The sequence below is a fragment of the Scleropages formosus genome, chromosome 17, assembly GCF_900964775.1.
Source record: "Scleropages formosus chromosome 17, fSclFor1.1, whole genome shotgun sequence".
Lineage (NCBI taxonomy): Eukaryota > Metazoa > Chordata > Actinopteri > Osteoglossiformes > Osteoglossidae > Scleropages > Scleropages formosus.
Genome location: NC_041822.1, coordinates 8,644,861 through 8,665,665, shown reverse-complemented (window position 1 = coordinate 8,665,665; position 20,805 = coordinate 8,644,861). Strand labels below are relative to the sequence as shown.

At 39.8% G+C, this 20,805-nt stretch overlaps 1 protein-coding gene across 4 annotated transcripts in view; it reads right to left on the bottom strand.

Annotated features, from left to right (window-relative positions):
• Positions 1–528: 528 nt before the first annotated feature.
• The window catches only part of ak8 (adenylate kinase 8), a 37,039-nt gene continuing 16,762 nt past the window's right edge, over positions 529–20,805 (bottom strand). For all 4 annotated transcript variants that reach the window (XM_018759370.2, XM_018759367.1, XM_018759369.1 and 1 more), the window contains 5 exons: positions 18,877–19,008; positions 18,059–18,148; positions 11,327–11,468; positions 1,083–1,163; positions 529–971 (listed from right to left, as the gene is read on the bottom strand). In XM_018759370.2, coding sequence (XP_018614886.1) covers positions 695–971; positions 1,083–1,163; positions 11,327–11,468; positions 18,059–18,148; positions 18,877–19,008 — 722 coding nt within the window. In that variant the 3' untranslated portion in view covers positions 529–694. The remainder of the gene's footprint in view (positions 972–1,082; positions 1,164–11,326; positions 11,469–18,058; positions 18,149–18,876; positions 19,009–20,805) is intronic.

The window sequence follows — 20,805 nt, the reverse complement described above, 5'->3', positions numbered from 1 at the left end:
GACTAATTTAACCTTGTACAAAATTAAAACACACTGGCTACTCCACTTAAAATTGGGAGCAGGAGTCTGTTTGTAATTTTTGTTCATAAATCTGGTCACTGTACTAAGACAATAAAGCTTAAGATGTCCCAAATTTATTTATGAGGTCAGTTGTGTCAAAATGTGTCTGTTCTGTTAACAATTATGAAATAAGCCTCTAATAAAAACACTTATTTTTACTTTATTAACTTTGTTTTAATGACATCTCTCAGCTCAGTTAGTAAACACAGATTACATCAACTCCACTACAGACAGAAATTTTAGAAAAGTGAAGAGAATAGTTAAAAAAAAAAAATACAACTAACCAAATAAATTAGATGTATCTATGAAAATTTGTAACATAAAAGCCAGTGTAATCCACATACACTTATTCAGTTTGCTGATCTTGTTTTTCAAAGTGACTTACAATGCAAGTCCCTTACAATTATTTCCCTGTTTATACTTCTGGGTAATTTTACTGGAGTAAATTACAGTAAGTATCTTGCTTAAGGGTACTACAGCAGGAGGGGGAATCAAACCTGTAACCTTTGGGTCTAAAGGCACCAGCTGCCCTCTCTACATGCCCACACAGAAGCATGTAGAGAATTGATCCGTATAAAAAAACTCTTCAGGGCTAACTGTAATGTGGTCTGCAGTGCATTATGTTATGTACAAGTTACAAGCTTCCTCCCTCCTTGACATCCATCACAACACCAGGCAGTCCTGCGGTGGTCACACGCTGTACTAGCCAGCTCTCCAGGGTCTCAAACACAGCGTGGGGGTCCTGGTCAACGTTGATGCTCAGAGCGCCAGGGTACATGGCCTTCAAAGCCGGGACACTGGCCGAGTATTGTTTCAGTTGGCTCCGCAGCCGGTCCTCTGAGTCCCGTGGGTTGTGCTGCAAACGGGCTTCTATTTCTGGGCTGGGGGCTGGTTTATACAATGAATGGTACCTAGAGGAAGCAAAGATGAACCATCCATAAGCACATAATGGGAAAACCAGGGAGAGGTATAGTATGCTGACATTACATACAAGTCGGACACATCACAGTATGATTGCTTACCTCTCACCAGTGATGGGATCGACTGCCCTTAAAGTAACTACTTCACTTGCAACTTCATCAGTCACCTCCAGGAAAAAGACCCTGAAGAAAGAGAGACATCAAAACAATCAGTGAGGCTATGTGCCAGTTGTACATCCCTAACATCTCCAAGATACAAAGACCTCATTGTATGTAGTTTCCTCAGCATCTTTATTTCAACTAAAACAAAGAGCTAAACAATACTGTTTTAATACAATACTCTTTAAGGAGTGAGAAGTGAGTCTTCCTGTAACCAAAACTCTAAATGGCATAAACCGGGTTGCTTTCAAGTACAGGAACACTGTAAAACATCATGGTCAAGCAAAGGTGTCATGTTTTCACATTTCCCAGAATCAGTCTGTCATCAGTTGCCCCTTCAGTGTCCCACCAAAAATCATCCTTTAGTCGACTAAGCCTCGTGAGTAATTATAATAGATTGCTTAATGTATGATGGGCATTTTAATTTAACCATTGATCAGGCACAAAAAATAATTTATATGCAGTTAGTCATGGCTGTTCCTGCAATATATCCTGCTTGATGGCTCTGTCCAGTAGGATTTGGCTACCATCATATTCAGGCCCAAGAGAAGATTCATGTGAGTTTCCTGGACACATCAGAAGAAACAAAAAATATTCCAGAGTCCTGTTTTTTTCTTTCTTCATGTAGAACATGATGTTGAGTCCAAACAAGAGCAAAATTTCTTTAATAATGACAATGTTAAACACAAAGTACGTCATAGCAGTATGGGAATACCTTTGGTTTTCTGAGAATCTTTCATAAGACGTCATAAGAAAATCTTTCATGAGACACTTCAACGTCTTTTCATTTTTCTTTTCCCCAAAGATGAGAGATGGCAAAGACTGAGATGACACTTGCCACTATTTTATATTTAGACCGTAAAGGAGGAAGAACCTCATCATTTCAAGGTCAGCTTTAATATGTTCCTTTTAACAATAAAGAGTCTGGCTTCAAACACCTATATACCATACATGCATGGTACAAGCTGCAAAATATCCTTTGAGAACAATAATCTTCATGGCTAAATATCATATAAGCTGAAATAATTAGCAGAGCAAGAGTATATCACTCCATGTATAGGTGGCTACATGAACACGAAAGGCTTATGCTGCAAGACAAAAGATGCTCGACATGGGGTGGCTCTTATGTGATGGTCAGGAGGAGTAATCTGACTGCTGCTGTTGCCTCTAATGTGGGCTGTTTGGACATCACTTGAAGTGCATTCTCACTGTGATCTCATTCAAACTTTAAAACCAAAATTACTTCGCAAGAGCTCAAAAACAAATATAAGTTGTGGATTATAAACGACAGGACTGTATTCAGAACTGACAGTATTTATTCTTAATTATTAATTGATTATAACATAATTAGTTATAGTTACAATTGTTTTAGACTTTCAATCTGTTTGTATATTTTGACTGCTATATCCTTGTTTTCCGGTCCTTTATGTTGAGGCATGTTTGAATGACAGCTGACTGGCTTCTTAAAAAGACCTAAATGTAGCACTGCAACTCTGGGGATTTCTGCGCTTCCAGTGTTTTCACAGCATAAATGTTTATATTTGGTTTTTTAGGTAACCCCATAACTGCAGTGTGAGCATATGTAATTATTTCAAGAGAAAGAATATCCTGAAATTTTAATGAATATTTGTCTTAAAAATAAATAATAACTACTGTGCAAAGCTATTAGAATTAATATTTATGCCTTATTATGAAATATTCATAAAGCTGATAGGAAAAAAGATGATGAGGAAGGGGACTGCCGGGTTGTTGGGGGGTGCCGTATGTGCGTTATGGTGTGTTATAGTTGGGGGGTTGCATGAAAGGAATTCATTTACACCGGCTGAGGTTTACTCAACAGTTTGATTTTTAGACAACTGACATGTGATAACTTGCAGCAGTCTGTCGTCTCTCAGCAATGACCACTGCATGAAGTGACACCGCTGCTGCCGGAGATGTGTCCGTGTGAGTGAGTAGTGGGGGGCACCGACTTCAATTCAGTGTGCCGGAGGCACTTTCCCCCCTCGTGCTTTTTTACCTGTGCCTCATTGGCTAAGGTGAATCCGAAATGCTCTGTTAATCTCCCCCCCACCCGTCCTCTCCTTCTTTTCCCTCCCGTTCCATCTACCCAAATTAAGAAATTAATGAGGGATAGATTCTTTACAGAAGGCCCCTCCAATGTTTACCGCTGATTAAATTATAATGCAGGCCCTGTTGTATTATTTATAAGCCAATTAGAGGAAGTGTTGCTTGATTTGATGGGGAGCGGACACACAAGATACATTTAACTAATAGAGAGCAGGAGAGTACTATGCAAGTGGAGAGAGGCAGAGAGAGCGAGAGAGACCAGAGGACGGATGAACCTGACGATTGCCCACAACTCTCTAGTATTACGTGGCTAATTGCCCTGCTTTATCTGCCTGTCACGGATGCCCATGCATATTTCATTGTTCCCAAAGACTTTGATTGTCTGCACTCGTGTTGCGGCTGTAACAAGCAGAAGACCAGCCAAGCTGGAGTATAGTTAAAGACTGGCAGCAGGCGGGGCTGGAGAGAGAGATGACGGCAGTCAGGGGATGAGTAAGGGGGCGCACACACCACAGTTACCCCTTATTAAGGCAATGCCTGGTGAAGTGGGGCCAAAGGCTGGATTACCACTAGGAAACTGAATCTGTATTGGCCTAGTACTTCCCAGCAGACACTACACATTCATTAACAGCAAACACTTATCACTAATACACTGACCATACAAAGTAAAACGGAGCATTTCAAAGCAGTCAAGCGACATTGTCCAAAAAAGCAAACATGTCATAGGAACTGAATTTCTAAAAAAATAAAGTCAGAGCATTTGAATTTAAGGGGGTGCACAGTGGTGTGGCGGGTTTGGTGTGTGCCTGTTCTGTGGTGGGTCCGGGGTTCGAGCCACGCTTGGGGTGACTTGCGGTGGACTGGCATCCCGTCCACGGTTGTGTCCCCTCTCCCTTCGACCTTGTGCCCTGTGTTGCTGGGTAGGCTCTGGCTCTCCGTGACCCCACTTGGGACAAGCAGTTGTAGCAATTGCAAAAAAAAAAATTGCATTTGGATTTAAATATGGGATTTCCATGTTATTTTACTGTTACTGTTTGAACTGCAAATGAATTCTGCATGTCCATTTGCCTAGAACATTTTAACATGAAAGATGATAAATATTTCAGTCATCTTTCTAAATTATTTTAGTGACACATTTAAACAGTAACTTGCTTAGGACTTTATGAACCAATTTTTATGTTGTTTGAAAAGAAATTGAAATGATCCTGACCATTCCTTACACCACAGCAAGAGTGCTATTTTCCTCCACCATCCAGTCATGAGAGGTACAAAATTGAAAGTCAGTAAGCTCTTGGTTTTGGCTCTGATTTGCCAGGATAAGCGCCCCCTCTCCCTCAGAACTGCAGAATCCCTGTCAAGTATTCAATAAAGGTTTGAAAACACATCTTTTTTGGACCCATTAATCTCATGGTTTCCATGTCTGCTTAGGACCAAAGAAATATTACATTTGACTTTTCTCTTTCACAGTTATTTAGAACCAGGGGAATAGATGCAGCTGTTCCATAAACAGTAGACAACTCTCCCAAGTCACTGTGATCATTCCTGACCAAAGTCTAAGTTACTCCAGTCCCCTCCTAGTCCATAGAACTGCATGGAACTGAATCTTTCAGCTTAACGACAACCTCAAACACAAAGGGGAGGAGATGGAAAAAGAAAATGAATGAGATGCAGAGAAAAAGAAAGGGTCAAGAATGGGATTGAAATATCAGTGTTCGCTGTTACGACACATTAGTTTGTCAAATGAAAAAAGTGAAAGTAAAAAAGGAAAACAACACTATTTGTGTCTGTAACAATTTTTTTGAGCGCCCACCTTCCATTGAACTACCGAGCCCCTGTTAACCATGTATTTCATGTCAGCCTAATACTATCCAAATCATAGTCAATAACAAAGTCGTTATTTAGTCCCAACTCTGGCATCTTCTCCCCGATTTGAATACAGCCTACTGCTCTTTCTTAAAAAGCAGATGCTGTGACAAAGGTCTTGTTATACTGAATGTGCCAGGCATGTCATTGGGACAGTCAGAGGAACCCTTCTAGGAAACGGGGAAAGGGATCCAGATGAGTCCCTGCAGCGTGTGCCGGCTCATAGTTCCGACCTTGTGAAAGGCACCCCATTAAAAGCAATTGCACTAGCATGCCACTGCGTCAATGACTGACTTATCTGTTCTAAAGCCTGTGTAACTGGATAGCTGTTAATTAATAAATCTGTCAGGTAAATTGTTGCCATTCGACCATCACCATCCCATCAGTAACATTATCTCTCCATTTTTTCACGCTAGGTCCAGCCATGGGCCTCCAGCTCAATTAAGATAATGTTATGTAAATGAGGTCTCTTGCTATTAGCTTCAACGCCAGAGGCTGTTTACAGAGTAATTGAGCTTTTCCGGATGCCAGTATAAGAGGGCACTCTTGCTATTAACCAACATTTCTAAATGCTGTTAATAACAGATGGTGAGGGTCCAAAAGATGAACATAACGTATCTAATGTATCTAAAATACGAATAATTCTGAGGTACAGGTGACCATCCAGCTCACCTGTAATCAAAACAAGAGTTCCACCCCTCTCTGACACATAAGATAATTCATCTATTACATAGATGAGGAAAATAATTATCCTGTATAAAACGATTACAGCACTTAATGGCAGTAAAACAAAATGCTTATTCTTTTTGGACTTGTCAATGGCATCACATTGTGAAAAAAGCCTCCTCCTGTGCAGTTTTACCAATCTGAAAAGCACATCACATGCCATTTGCAAAGAGAGCTCTTTTCTCTACACCGCGCTCAGCAAGGGCAGTTTTAAGCTTGCGTTCTTGTGGTTTCAGTGCTGACGGACTATGGCCACACAGTGTAGACAAGATCTGTGTGATTGGAGCGGATAAGCTGAGCGAATCCCATAGAGAGATCTGACCTGCACACTTTCAATATTAATGTGTCCCTGCTCAGTGCACTCAGATCCAGATGGTGTTATTGATTTTCTTCTGTGATATAATAGAACCACTGAAAGAAACTAGAATCAAACAGTGACCCTCATGAATAATTTCATATTAATCAATAACAAGTCTACCTATATTTGTAGAAGTGCTACTGTGAAAACAGGTAGGATCAGCACCCCCCAGTGATTTTCCTTCCGTAGTAACCACAAATGCCGCTAAGAAATAAAGTACCTGCATGTTTATCTGTTTTTGTGAACTTGATTTTGATAACCCTTTATGCTAAGTTATCTATTCATTTCTCAAAATTGATCCACGTAAGTTCAATGAACACTAACAATCAGTTTACAGGTAAAAAAGGAAAGTGATAAAAAGTGGAAATAGCAAACACACTGAGTGACACTCAAAAGACATACAGCTAAAATACACATTTTTATGTTACACGCTCTGCAGGTTTCAGAGGGTTTCAAATACATAACTGTAAAATGGAACTTTGTATATGAAATCCAAAAGAAAAACATGTCATCCATCCTCTCACATGTTATTAACTGTAAACCCCAAGAACTTCTCAGATCTTTTTCAGAGAACTATTGTTCCGTGAAAAGATGCTGAAACCTACAGATGTTGATAATACGAATTTCATGGCATTCTAGCTATAAAATATGCAACGATTAAGGAATGGAATTTAAATGTGTTGCACTGTCTTCAATAAGTACAATAATTCATGCAAATGTATAATTGAGTTTGAAATTCTTACCACAATTTTTGTGTTTTAGGAATTAATAGAAAAGAAACTATAATAGTGAAGACATCAGTCTGCACTTGAAGGTTCTTATAGGTAACACTTATTATGTTTGATCTGCATGAAGATGTGATTTTTAAAATCTCATTCCCCAACAAGCAACATACCAGAAACCAAAGCAGTCTTGGGATTAACTATCATGTGCTTTGTTATTATTTATTATGGCTCTTAAAAATCTGAGTGAATCCCACTATTATCCAACTGACAATACTTTTCAACTGCCACTGATATTTCTGGATGATGATTGTTTTCTATTAACTTCTTATTAAACCCTAGTTCATTCTCTCCATGTCTGCCCTTGGAATGAGTGAAGTCTCTGCTTGATGGAATATGAACCATCAATTACTTTAGTAACTTTAATGGAGTATTAAGGTAAGAAATAGAAGACATAGTTAAGGAGGTGAACAGTGTTGTGTAAACATTTTTTTCATCCAGCTCATGAAGCCACAGTGTTATCAGTGTTATTGGGGGGCATGGTGGCACAGTGAGTAGCACTGCTGTCTCCCAGCACCCGGGTGGTGCAAGAGGACATGGGTTCAATGCCTGCTCAGTCTGTCTGGAATTTGCATGTTCTATCGGTGTGGGTTTCCTCCCACAGTCCAAAGACATGCTGTTCAGGTTCACCCATCGCATGAGTGACAGAGAGTGTGTGCTCCGCTGATGTATGGATGAGTGACCCAGTGTAAGTAGTGTATCTAGCAGTGTAAGTCACCTTGGTGAATAAGGTGTATGAGCTGATAACACTACATAGAGTTCTTTGGCGAAAAGTGTCTGGTAAATCAATGTATGCAATGTAAATGTATCTGATGAATACATCCCATGTAATGGAGTTGAATCACAACTATAGTGAAAGACACAGCTGGAAAACTGTGTCTATACTCTTAGACAGTGTGATTGCCTCTTGATGGCGCTCCTTAGTCTACATTTTGCAATAGGGTGGATAATTTCAGTCATAACTGATTCTTAATTATATTACATTGTAAACTCTGACTCTTTTTAAGGGTAACTAAAAGATTCAAATGCCCCAGGGGTATGTATACCATATATTTTGACTTTATAGAAACTTTCAACTGCTAAGGATTGGTGTTCTGTCTGGGGTGTACCCCTCCACCAGGCCTTGTGCCCAGGGACAGGCTTCGCACTATGACAACCATAAGCAGGACAAGTGGTTAGCAAAAGGGGGTGAGAGAGTGAGTGAAAAACTTTCGATTTGATTAAAAACAATTGAGAAAAACTGCTCAAAATCCATATTGTGGAAGTAACTTAATAGCCATATCCAAAGGTATGACAATTTTATCATGACTAACCGGAATAAATAGCTTAGTACAGGATATCAGTAAAATAAGTATCTATGACACAGACTCGGACTCGCCACGGATCCCTTCATTAAAGCTATTTGAATTTAAAACTGAAAGGGTTCCACAACTAGTCAAACATGATCTACTCTGCAGTCTGCTGTGATTTACTGGTATGTCCCTCTCATCAGGTTCTATTTAAACATTACCATCCAAGACCACAATCACATAGACTGGGACATATGCTTAGTCTCCAACTGAAATTTACTCATCATTCTGAGAAAAGGATGTATGAAAAGAGCCCTACTTCAGACCAATTCAGAGGGGAATCACTACTGTCTTTTCTCATGTGGCACTCAGTCATACTGAAGAGGAATAATGTGTTTTAAAGACCTGGAGTTAAAACGGTAAAGACTGGAGAAAGTCCATAGCCTACTGGCCTGTGAAAACTGATAGGTTTAAATGGGGACAAACAATATTAAATATCCTGGAAGCTGCTTTTGCTGATGACCTCATACCTGTTTCCACACAGCACCCAACACTGCTCATAAGCAATGGGCTGCATAATCTGAGAGTGCCATCAGATCCCCAGGGGGATGGTATGCTTTAGGGTAATCTGAGTCAGAGATCTGAGTCTACCTGTACTCATGTATTTGGGATAATTGCAGTCTTGCCGAGCTCAGGTGATGATGTGACAGATCAAGAGCGCTAAGCCTCAAGAATCCCCTTCTTGTAGCTTCTTCCCTCTCATCTCTTGTTCCCGCTTCCTCTGGTGCTGTGCTGTATGAATATTCTTCAGCACGCTTAACAAACGTGCAGTAAAAGGCAGTGGATGGGGGTGCTGGTGTTACTTTATCTGGTGTAATGAGACCTAATCCCCCGCTGACACCACCATGTTTAAACAGCTCCTAGCTGAGCTGCCCAGTAATAGAGTAATTAACCCCTGCGCACTTTCATACTTTACTCTCCAACTGCTGCTGCTCCTTCACAATATAAATCCTTCTGTCTTTGCTAACTCTTCCAAACGAGGAACGAACAGGAATGAGAACCAGAAGGAGAGAGACTTCCTTCCTAGGAGGGCAGCTTTCTTCCTAAGAAAGTAATTGTCTTTCCGCTGGTCTAAATCTCAGCTCTGACCATCACAATTGGAAATAGAGTCCTTGATGGCTAGGATCATTGCACTCTGGCATGGAAGCACCAACAAAGTCTAAAGTTCAGTAACAGTAACATCAAAGATATAAAAAATAATTAACACTTTGGTAAGAACACAAACCCATTTCTGTTTGGGAAAATTTTCATGAGGTGCTAAAAATTTTATCAAATGTCTCCTAACAAATACCCAAAAAAGGAAACAATAATATCACAACACACACACACACACACACACACACACACACACACACACACACATTTTCAGAACCGCTTGTCCCATACGGGGTCACGGGGAGCCGGAGCTTAACCCGGCAACACAGGGCATAAGGCCGGAGGGGGAGGGGACATACCCAGGACGGGATGCCAGTCCATCACAAGGCACCCCAAGCGGGACTCGAACCCCAGACCCACCGGAGAGCAGGACTGCGGTCCAACCCACGGCGCCACCGCACCCCCTATAATATCACAACAATAAACCAAAATTTTAATACAACACATCTCAAGCACTTCATATAAAAGGTGTTTCAGCAGAACAGGTTTTACCACATCTGAACTACTGTCGTGTTTAGTTTATTTGGACACATACTCTTAGCAAAGAGCCTACCGTCTCTCACGGAGCATTCTTTGCTGCAATGGATGTGTTATTCTTCCACACTTTGTTTTCCTCATATTTTTTAGCAGGTGTGCTTGAGAGTGATTTGTTTGCACTTGCTCGTCTACAATGATCCCTGTGGGACAATAATTTCACATCTACCCAGAATCCAATTAGAGCTATGATGGGACTGACTGCCTGTTTTATGACTGTGATTGTCTTCATGCTGGCAGAAAGCACCAAGCAGTCATGAGAGGTTCCACATGTAATGTAGTCTTTATAAGTCATCCTTTGGATTTGGCATTTTTTTCCGGATGGGGTATTGTGTTTAATGGTTCCATCTAAGGTATCTCATGCACTAGGTCGATATTTCTGCACACTGAGCATAATATAGAGAGAACCATATAAATGCACTTCTATAAAGGGTTTTATATTGTCCCACTAAACACAGAACAGAACAAAGCAAAAAACACTAGTTCTTATCAGGTGGAATGAAGTATTATCGTACCCAAGAAAGATACTTGAATACAGTGCCTAGCCATATAAACAGGTAAACTAAAAAGCTCGAAATGCTTACATAGATGCCGTAACATAAAAAATACAAAGGAATAAAACTGTCAGCACAATATTAATACAAAGGTAGAATTAATAAGGTGGGTCAGATCTGGTGAACTGTTTGTATTCAAAGTATTTTAAGCATGTAGCAACACCTTTGTGTTGTAACAATTTCTCTTGGTTTATAACAAGTTTCACTTAACTTAAATGTAAATGGAAATGGAAATGTAAACTGTACACTGCATAAAACAGTTTGATACTCTGTTTTTTCAGGATTAAACTCAGGGTCTCATTTCTTTTCCATGCTTGTGCTTCACTGGGTAAGACGGTTACGTGTTAAGGAGTCATGATTACATTTACATGTATATATTTAGCTTACACCTTTGTCCAAGAAAACTTACAACATTAGGTTTGTATAACAAGCTACTTTCAATTTTTTACTGATTTATACAGCAGGGTAATTTTCACTGAGCACTTCATTACAAGTACTTTGGCTGAAGGGGAATAAATTGGATGGGAAGATTCAAATCCTGGTACAAGGAAGTGGCACAAACCGCTATGCTACCTGCTGTTCCCTTTACCATGTTATGGAAAGCCAAGCGCTGGCTTGGTCTCAGGTACAGAGACATTCGTCTGTTGACCAGGATTCAGAGCTTTACTTCTAACACTATGCAAAAGCCATGAGAAGCTGGGTGTGGCCACAGCCCTGATAATCAGAAATGAGTCTGACTGACAGAGGTGTGGGAGCTGTTGTATTGTACATGATGCATGCTGGGCCATTCTGAAGGTACCTGCTGGGGATGAAGTTGGCCTCATAGAGCATCTTGGCTTGTTTGATGTCGCGGGGGAATCCATGCAGCACCCAGCCACGGGCGGTGCAGTCCAGCCTGCTGAGTCGCTCTGTCATAATCTGGAGCACCATGCTGTCGGGCACTGGAAGAGCCACAGGGAAACCACATCAGTGGCATAGACCTCGAACTGGAAGAGAAATCTCATTCGTCCTCAAAACCAAAGACTTATTCTCTCTCCTCTTCAGTTTGTAGACAGCACCTGTGGTTATTCATTTATTTATTTACTTTATTTGGGCAGTAGGGGGTAGTTGATGCCCGTGCCATCACGTCACGCCGTATTTCTCGAAATGCATTTGCTTCCTCAAATGTCCTTAAATGGAGAGATGTCTGACAAAAACAGCTCAGAATTTAGGTATTCTTTGTGTGAATGGCTTGCATTAAAAACAGAAGAAAACAAATTAAAGTTTGATCACAAAAAGAACTGAGTGCACCTGCCATAGGATTATCTGGGAGGAAACTGTTGAGAGTCCTGGAGTCTCATCTGACAGACATCAAAGGTGCCACGTGCACTTTTAATTAGAGCACCAGCTGAATTGCATAAACCCTGCTACCCCAGTTGTCAAACCCCCCATCCTTTTTTTCCCCTCATTGGTCTGCTTTGGCGGAGATAAATAAATCAGCACTACGGTTACTGGCTGCTCTGGTTCCATCTGGCGGTGGGGAGTAATAGAGGAGGGAGGGCAGGGCACAGGCTGCTTGGCTGGTGAAAAATCACTACCTAGAGATTTCAAAGTGAGCAATCAATTACACCGAGCCTCACACACAGACACACATTCACCACAAGCGCGCCACAGCATACACAAAGACACGTGCCCACACAGACAAACATATTTGTCTTGGTCCTTTTTATAATTTCATCAAAGACAGAGAAAAGAAAAAAGATTATTTTCTGCCTCCTGTTAAATGAATACATTCTCCGCAGTCTGATAACACACAGTCGCAAACACAGTCAAAAATTTGAGATCAGGTTCTTGTGAATTCAATTTCCTTCTTTTCAGGTCATGTGGTGCCACAAAATGGAATTGAATTCCAAAATGCATCAGCTTGAACAAACAGAGATTTTAGGTTTTTCTGAGTCAAGGAACATTTTGACACAGGGTGCAGCATCTGCGAAACACAAGACAGCAGAAAACAGAAAGAACCAGAGAATTAATTAAAGGTGACAAGCCTGTACACAGGTAGACATTCACTACAACAACCAGCTTACATCTACAGACACACTGGACTCATTTCAGTACGTCATCTTTAGTATTTTTTTACTATTTTTGGGAATGGAGATGGTCTGAAATCAAATGGGTGAGAGAATGCGAAACAATAAATGTAGATACACGGGAAAACGTATGAAAACAATGAAACTTTTACAGCAAAGGGTTAGATAAAGTTTTACATTTACATTTACTCATTTAACAGACGCTTTTCTCCAAAACGATGTACATCTCAGCGAAAATATAAATTTGTGAATTACATTAGGAAAGACATAGTTGCAGAGATGTGATTCTTAAGTAAACCTAGTTTGTTACTTTCCACTTGATGCACCGATGTTTATCGCTTGAGTAGGTGCATAAAACGCAGGATAGAAGAATCCTGATAACCTTCCTACAATTTTAAAAAAAAAAAAATAAGATACACAAACATTTACATACAAAACAGGAGTAGCGGTTGTGTAAAGACTTATCTGGGGATGATCATAAAGTAACGGTGCATGAACATCTACAGCATACATGAGCTGGATCTTGGGCGAAGTTTTGTTACATATTTGCTCCATCATATGATGGTCCTATTACCCCTGGCCCATTAACACCACACACCACACCACATTGGCACCACATCACTATACACACAAATGCTTAATGAAATCAATAACCTTCAAAAAAGAAAAACCAGGGCAGTCTTATTCATTTAAACACACATTTACTTTAAAAGTTTACTACTGTGCGTTAATGTTGTAAATAAATGCAACAAATTGCACCCTTATAGGCTCCATAAGAAAACTGAATGCTGGAAAAGGGACTGCGGAACATGGGAGGGTCAGTGGCTCTTTACAAACAGAAAATTCAGTCAGCAGAGGGGCAGAAATATATAATATGGAAGGAGAGGTATAATAAAAACAAGGGGGAAGAATGGCGGTGAAGGAGAAAATAATTCATTTTCTAGAAGGAAAGTGAGCAGCACCCAGGGGGTGCCTGAAGCTTGTGAAAAATTAACGGAGACGGATTCAAACTGTCCAATTTCCACATCAAACAAAGCGGGGCTCTCTGCTCCTGCCGAGGCGCCTTCAAACACCATGGGCTCTGGAAAGGGTTCCTTACTCTTCCCCCACGCCGCCTCTATTCGCAACACTATCTTTCTATTTCCTTAATAATCCTGCTCTCCAAATCCCCAAAGCACTGTACTGGTTACAGTAGCCACTGTCTCTCCCCTGCCTAATTATACCCTTGTGAGTCTATTAATCAACTTGTAAATTATTTAAGGCAGAGCTCCTCTCCCTGCAACTCGCGCTGACACTGGCAAGGAGGGAGGGAGGGAGCGTGAAAGGGAGGAAGACAGAGAACGAAGGGCCTTCAAACAACACTGTCAGGTCCCTCAGAACCGCCCGCTGCTACTGTTTCAACACCCAAGTGAGACAGAACTCAGTCAAAATTTATTTCTGTTTTTTGCGCATAACATTTTTCGATAATATGAATCCATAAATACATCCAGCAATGTGGCGACATGATTGATAGATAGGTATCTTATTACAGGTATGCAGGCAATGTTTTAGTGTGTTTCACACTTAAGCCAACTTGGCTCCCCTGTGTAGGAAGGACTTTAATTGTTAGTACCCTGAATCTCAACTGTTTTTTTCTTACTTTCAGCTACTAGCCAGCCTAAAGGTCTACAACTCTTAAGACTGGTCTCTCAAAGATTCCCCATAAAGTTCTACTTATTTTTCTGAATTGTTCCTCCTTAATTATAATACACATAAATTACAGTAAAGCTAATTTTCTTATAATGACTGCAAAACAAATTTTTAAAAAATGATCTTGTGGCATATATTTGCTGTTGTTTGGCTCTATTGTAATGGTTTAATTACTCTTTACCATTATATTTTAATAACCCACTGACAGATTATCATCTTGTCCATCCCTTTGTTCTTTCATTGTTTAAGCCCTTGGAGGTTCAGTGAAGTTCCATCTTGCATAAGAATTACTGTGTGTTGTACTTCCTTTCATTGACACGAAAGGATGTGCCTCTTTAAAGGTCCTTTGAATTAAGTGTTAATCAAAGAGGATATAAAAGCGCATGTAAAAACATCTGCTAATATTATCTCTGGAGAGCTTTTAGGTAACAAAGAGATACGTGGAAATTTGTTTACAATGACATGTAGTGTCAGTTGTGTATCATATAATACTGTTCAAATGAATTTTCACAGCCGGGCACATCAGCCAGTGTCCCCCTCAGACTCATGGGCTTTGGGAAAGGCTGACCTTACGTTGAGTTCGGAGTTCAGGGTTCAGAAACCACTAAGGCTCTCCCTGGGTACAGTTTGGCTCTGTCCAGTTCTAGAGTTGCACCTCATTTCTTCTGTGTACCTGAGTGTCTTTCTGTGCCTCTGCATTCAGGCCTCTCATTAAAGTTCAGCTTCACATGTGTCTGAGGCAAGACAGCAGTGCACACCACAGAGTGGCAGGTCTCTGAGGGATGTTTATTAAATTAATAAAAAGTTGCTTAAGGCTAGTGGCACACACTAAGACCCCGGACACACCAGGTGATTGGCACCTGTGGTAGAGCTGAGGGGTCTCAGGGGCGACTTTGTTTGCTTGAGCACACTGGCGGTGACCAAGGACTACAGGATAACACAGTACTTCGCTCCTTCCTTCCACAAGTCCTCCTCCTCATCTACTCATCTCTGCTGCGAAAGCCTTACATTATGTGGGTGAAAGGGTCTGATCATGACAGGGGTACCAGAATGCCTGGAATGGGAGAAATCTGTGAGATGTATACAATACAGATGAGAAATCTGTGGTTTAATGAAGAGTATTCATTGAAACATTTTTGCTTATTTGTGAAATATTGCTGTTTTGGATGGAGAATGACAACATTATACACTTAGCCCTTCATGTTTGTGTTTTTTAAAAATAGTTTTACTTTTTCACTGTTTGTTCTGAAAAATGGGCTTTATATATTTTGTAATTAATTTATTGCTTAATGTGAAGCTTTTCTGAATCACATTTGTCTGCAAAGCTTTTTTGAATCACGCATATGATTATGGCAGCAAACATTGCCGATGTATAAACAACATCATTATTTAGAACAGAGGTGAGAACAATGAATTTTATAATATATTTTATAATTTTATAGCTTCCTTTTTCTTCTATGCTAACGTAAATAAATGCAAATATTAAAGATGTTATTTTATAGTTGCGATATTTTAAGGTCTTCAAGGTCTATAGGGTAAAAATGGACTATTCCTAAAAATTCTCATGATGGGTGAACATGAAGGGTCTAATGTATAAAAATATGTTTTAAAAAATAATTATTTCATACAGTAAGCTTATTGTGATAGTGTGCATTGACTGGCTTGAGTAAGATGAAGGCTATCCCACATTTAAATACATGAATAAATACTAAATTAAAGTGCAATGGTGAATAATAGAGGATACAAACACAGCTTAGAGTGCAGGTACCCGGTTCCCTCAATGCAACTCAGTGTTGCAGGACTGGACAGAATGTTGCAGACTGGTTAAGTGAAAATAAAGACCAGTTAATAAACAAACGTGAAAAATCGAGTATCGGGAAAGTAAATAATGGGAAATGAGTGTGTGTGTATATACACACTCCATGCCAATTATTTGAAAGTCTATATATAAGTAACTCATGGCTATTTTTATTTAATAATCTATGGTATTTTTATTCTACAAGTTGTGCCATATAAGCTACAGTTACCCTATTGACTAGAGATGCCTATGCTGACTGACCCCATTGGCTGCTACATCAAAGCCATATTTATTTTTACTATGGACTGACTTTGAAAACTGCATTTACAATGCATATTACTGTGATCACAATGATAAAAATGACATCAAACAAGATGGTAAAATATTCCATGTTAATTAGTGAATTCTATTTCTCATTTAGTGAATATATTTGTATGAAAAATACTAATGTGAGCTGCACAATATGAAAGTGTGGGGTCGAGAGGAAACAGCACTTATTCTGTAACCAAATGTTTACTTTCAGGAAACTGAATTCCAATGAAAAAAATTTGCTTTACCATAGTACATACAAAAAAGGAAGCTGCATGATTAAAACATAAACTTTAAAATAAACATAAACAAAAACAAAACAAGACAAAAACGCCGCTCTTTCCCAGCTACAGAATATCAGAGAGGGAAGCCTTGACTAGTCATTAACATGTAGACTGAGAGGAAGGATTGTCATCTGCGGTACATTCAATGGGGAGAAGCAAGTAGCGCCGATTTTCATGTGCAAATTACAACCATGCCAAAGCTGTTCATTATTATTTCATCAGTATAGAGACACTGTCATTTGGTCACATGCTCTGCCCACTGCCTCTACAGACACTAAGCAACTCTGGCCCCCTGCAATGCTGCTTACACCGAAGCTGTGATGTCATGTAAAGCAGGGAAACAAGGAGCCTAAAGGGCTAACTGTTAAGAATGCACAAAATGCTGGTTCTAAACATCAGGTTTGCCATCCCATGAGCTAATTTGGATATAAAATGAAAGCTTCTTGGCTACTTCACTTAAAGTGCTAGTCAAGCAGTTATGGAACTTTGAGAATATGTGAATGCCTGGAAACAGATGCCTTCAAGAAGGAAGCAGGGGCACAAGAAGAATGCTCCTATAACCTGTTATGTAAATACATGATTATTTTTTATGCTTTACATAAAATAGCCATTTTCCCATAAAATGAGAAATCAGCAGTTTAACATTTATCTGCAGACAAACAGCAGTATCTATTTGGAAATCTTACAAAAGACACACAAAGCCCTAAATAGGTAGCTACTAAAAATAAGATTTTACCTTCTATAAAAGTGGACAGTAATGTGATTAATCTCATAGATCATTACATGTATGGATTTCTGCATCAGTTGGTTAATTTTGTTTTCAAATCTTATTTTTGAGATTTTTCACTGGAGAGGAGGCGCAGTGGCACAGTGGGTTTGGCCAGGTCCTGCTCTCTGGAGGGTCTGGGGTTCCAGTCCCGCTTGGGGTACCTTGTGATGGACTGTCATCCTGTCCTGAGTGTGTCCTCTCCAGCCTTGCGCCCTGTGTTGCTGGGTTAGGCTCCGGCTCACCGCGACCCCGCTTGGGACAAGCGGCTTTAGCAACTGTGAATTTTTCATTGGTGGAGCACTGAATAAAGCACTGAATAGCTGAGATCAGTGAGGACTATAGCATTTTAGGTCAGTTATCAAGACCATTACCTAAAACGGTATGTACTTTAGGTTCAAATTGAGATGGGAACCATATGGTTTTTCATATTCGCTGTAATACAAAAAAACTCCTCAGCAATCCACTACTTAGTAAAGTTAGGGTATCAGAAGGCTCTCAGCTGATGTTAAGAAAACAACACATTCTTATCTCTCCATACAATGATCTCCTCCAGTGCTCACTCCCCAAGCACTTCCCTTTCTGCCACCCGGCCTGACTCCCCTTGCAGATATACCTGGCTCTCCAGATGCTAGGTAAGGTTTAATGAGTTCTCCCATACTTGTCTCGTCTGCAGAAACTGCCCTCAGAAGCTCTCCACAGCAAACTACAAGGGAATAAAAGAGAGAGAGGTTAAGATTGAGTGAAAGTAGGATATAAAAGTTTAAATAAACAGAATATGTAATGTAACCTTTCAGACTGTGAAAGTAAACAGAATAGGAAAAAATACATTCTACACTTGTTACCAGACTAGAGTAACAAAAAAGGTAGCTGATACACAAGAAAATGAAGGAGAATAAAAATAATTGGCACAATTTTGGACAATGATCTCCAAACCTCTGAGACTCAAAATAAAATCTATAGTTTTTGAATAAATGATAAAGTCAGAATAAAGTCTAAATGGGCTTTGTGTTTTTTAAATATATGAAACCGAAAGTAGGGAATTAATTGTAAGCATGACATTTGCGGAGGCATGATATGTAATATTAACTAGTTTCATCATTGTCCACCTGTCCTTTGAGATACTGCAGCAACCAAGCTGCAATATGGCATAATCTCTCTCTCTTTTCAGAGAAGAGGAAGATAGAGGGTGGGGAATGGGGGAAAGAGCTGGGCTAACAAACTGTAAATAATATGGAACAACTAAGAAACGTAAATGATGAAGATATGTACAAAAGGAAAATAAAACTGAAAAGACATTCAAAACAACAAAGTAGCACAGTGCAACAGTTTATCAGCAGAGAACAGTGGAGAAGCTGGCTACAGGGAGAAATAGCTGTGGGAGGACAGAGAGACAGTAAGAGAGACATAATATCAATGTAATTGAGAGCTCACTGTTGACAAGGTTGTACTTCTGAGCGATCAATGCAGCCTGCAGACTCTTCCCAGAGCCTGGGGGCCCAAAGAGGAGGACCCTGGGTGTGTGGGGGGCCATGGACCGAGGCTTGCACTGGACATGGCTCAGCACTGTGCAAACAGATAACATCAGTATAATCAAAGTTAAATGCTGTAAAATTAACAATGAAGAGTAATGAAGAGTAAATGAGCATGGGGTAACTATAGCTCCTGTCAGAAATGCATCCGCAGGCTGCCTGTAGAAGCAGTCTCCCTGATTGATGAAATTGCAGTGCCCGGTGATGTTCTAACAGAACAGGCATGAGTCTCAGCTCACTGAAGACGATCTACTTCATTTTAAAGCTGTACATTTGTTCAGCTCCACATCTGTTAGAACAGCAACAAGCTGCAGCTTCTCTTCTTTTTTCCACGATCTCAGCAGTGAACTGCTTTTGCCTTCCTCCTCTTTATTACAAGGAAAAAAGGCAGTTCTCTGAGGGCAAAATATTATGTGTCTGTATAATTTTCCATGTCAAAAGCAAACAAAAAAGCATCAAAAGCAGATTGTAGTTTGCCAATTTCTATTTTTGCTACTCCTTACCAAAATAATTTCTGACAAACATTTTCACATCCCATTCCCATTTTGCAGAGTCCAAAAAAACAAGAAAAAAAAGGGCCTGCAGAATGCAACAAAGCTCAGGACAAAACAAGTGTTCCTCATTTCACTGTAAATGGGGATGCTTATCAGTGCAGTGTCTGAAAATGTAAAGGCAGCCAGGGAAGCTAGCAAGCAAATACGGAAATGAGAAAATGAACAAGAAATAAATCAGTGTTCGTAAGGTGTGCATGAGCCTCCAAAATCCTAGCTGCTGACATAATACATGTGGCTGGCTAATCTGGAAGTTAAAGAAGAGATCAATAAATCATGAGCCCTGGCCTCTCAGGTCCGTGGGAGCATTTGTTTGTAGCGTGACCCTCTCAAGGAAGCCAACAGCTGTTTTCAGTTGGGTTTCGCCACAACAATGCCGTTATTCAATATGATGGGTTTAGTAGTCTAATGTACAGTAATTAACCACAGCCTAATTAGAACTAATGACTCCGTTTCCATGCTCTTTACAGCTAAGTGGTATGCCAAACCAAAAGCAGTGATAAATGATCAACATGGAAAATAAAATAAAATAAAATAAAATAAAATAAAATAGGTGAATCTGAAGTTGTAAGTAATGTCAACTTCAAAGTGCATTTTTAATTAGCTATAATCAATATTCAAGGAGACAGTTTTATCACAATTTGTATTTCAATCAAGATCCATGAATACTTAATTCTAAAAAATATCCACGAATATTTTTATTCCCTCTGTTTAAGGCAATCAAGGAAATCACGTTATTAATTATAAATTAAGCTATTACAGCATACCCCCAAACCTCACATTTGCGTCTCAAACCCCAAAACACAAATTTTCTAAAAAAAAATTACACATTTGCCCTTGTGATTCTCTAAAGTGCAATCCACAGCTGATTCTCATGCAGAGCCTGTTGGAGTCCTGCATTTCCATTCAGCCTAAATTATATCCATTAAAGGAGCGAGGGTACTGATGTCAGATAATGAAAAAAGCAAAATGACACCCATCATAATTTCTTTTACACCTTTCAACTGAGCATAACAGGAATGACACTGTAACCACAAAAAACAAAAAGCAAAAAGTGACTGAAACCTGTTAGGATTTACAGTCGACCAAAAGGAATCCCTGACGCACAGGAAAACTGACAAAGCACCCACTAAGAAAATCATACACCTGAGATTTGACCACAGATGGAAATTCAGGAATATAGCACAGCTAGCATTATAGAACTATACACCTAAAGATTCTAGAGCCAACACCTGTCTAATCTTATAACAGCGGAGACGAGAGCGGAACAAGTGACAGAA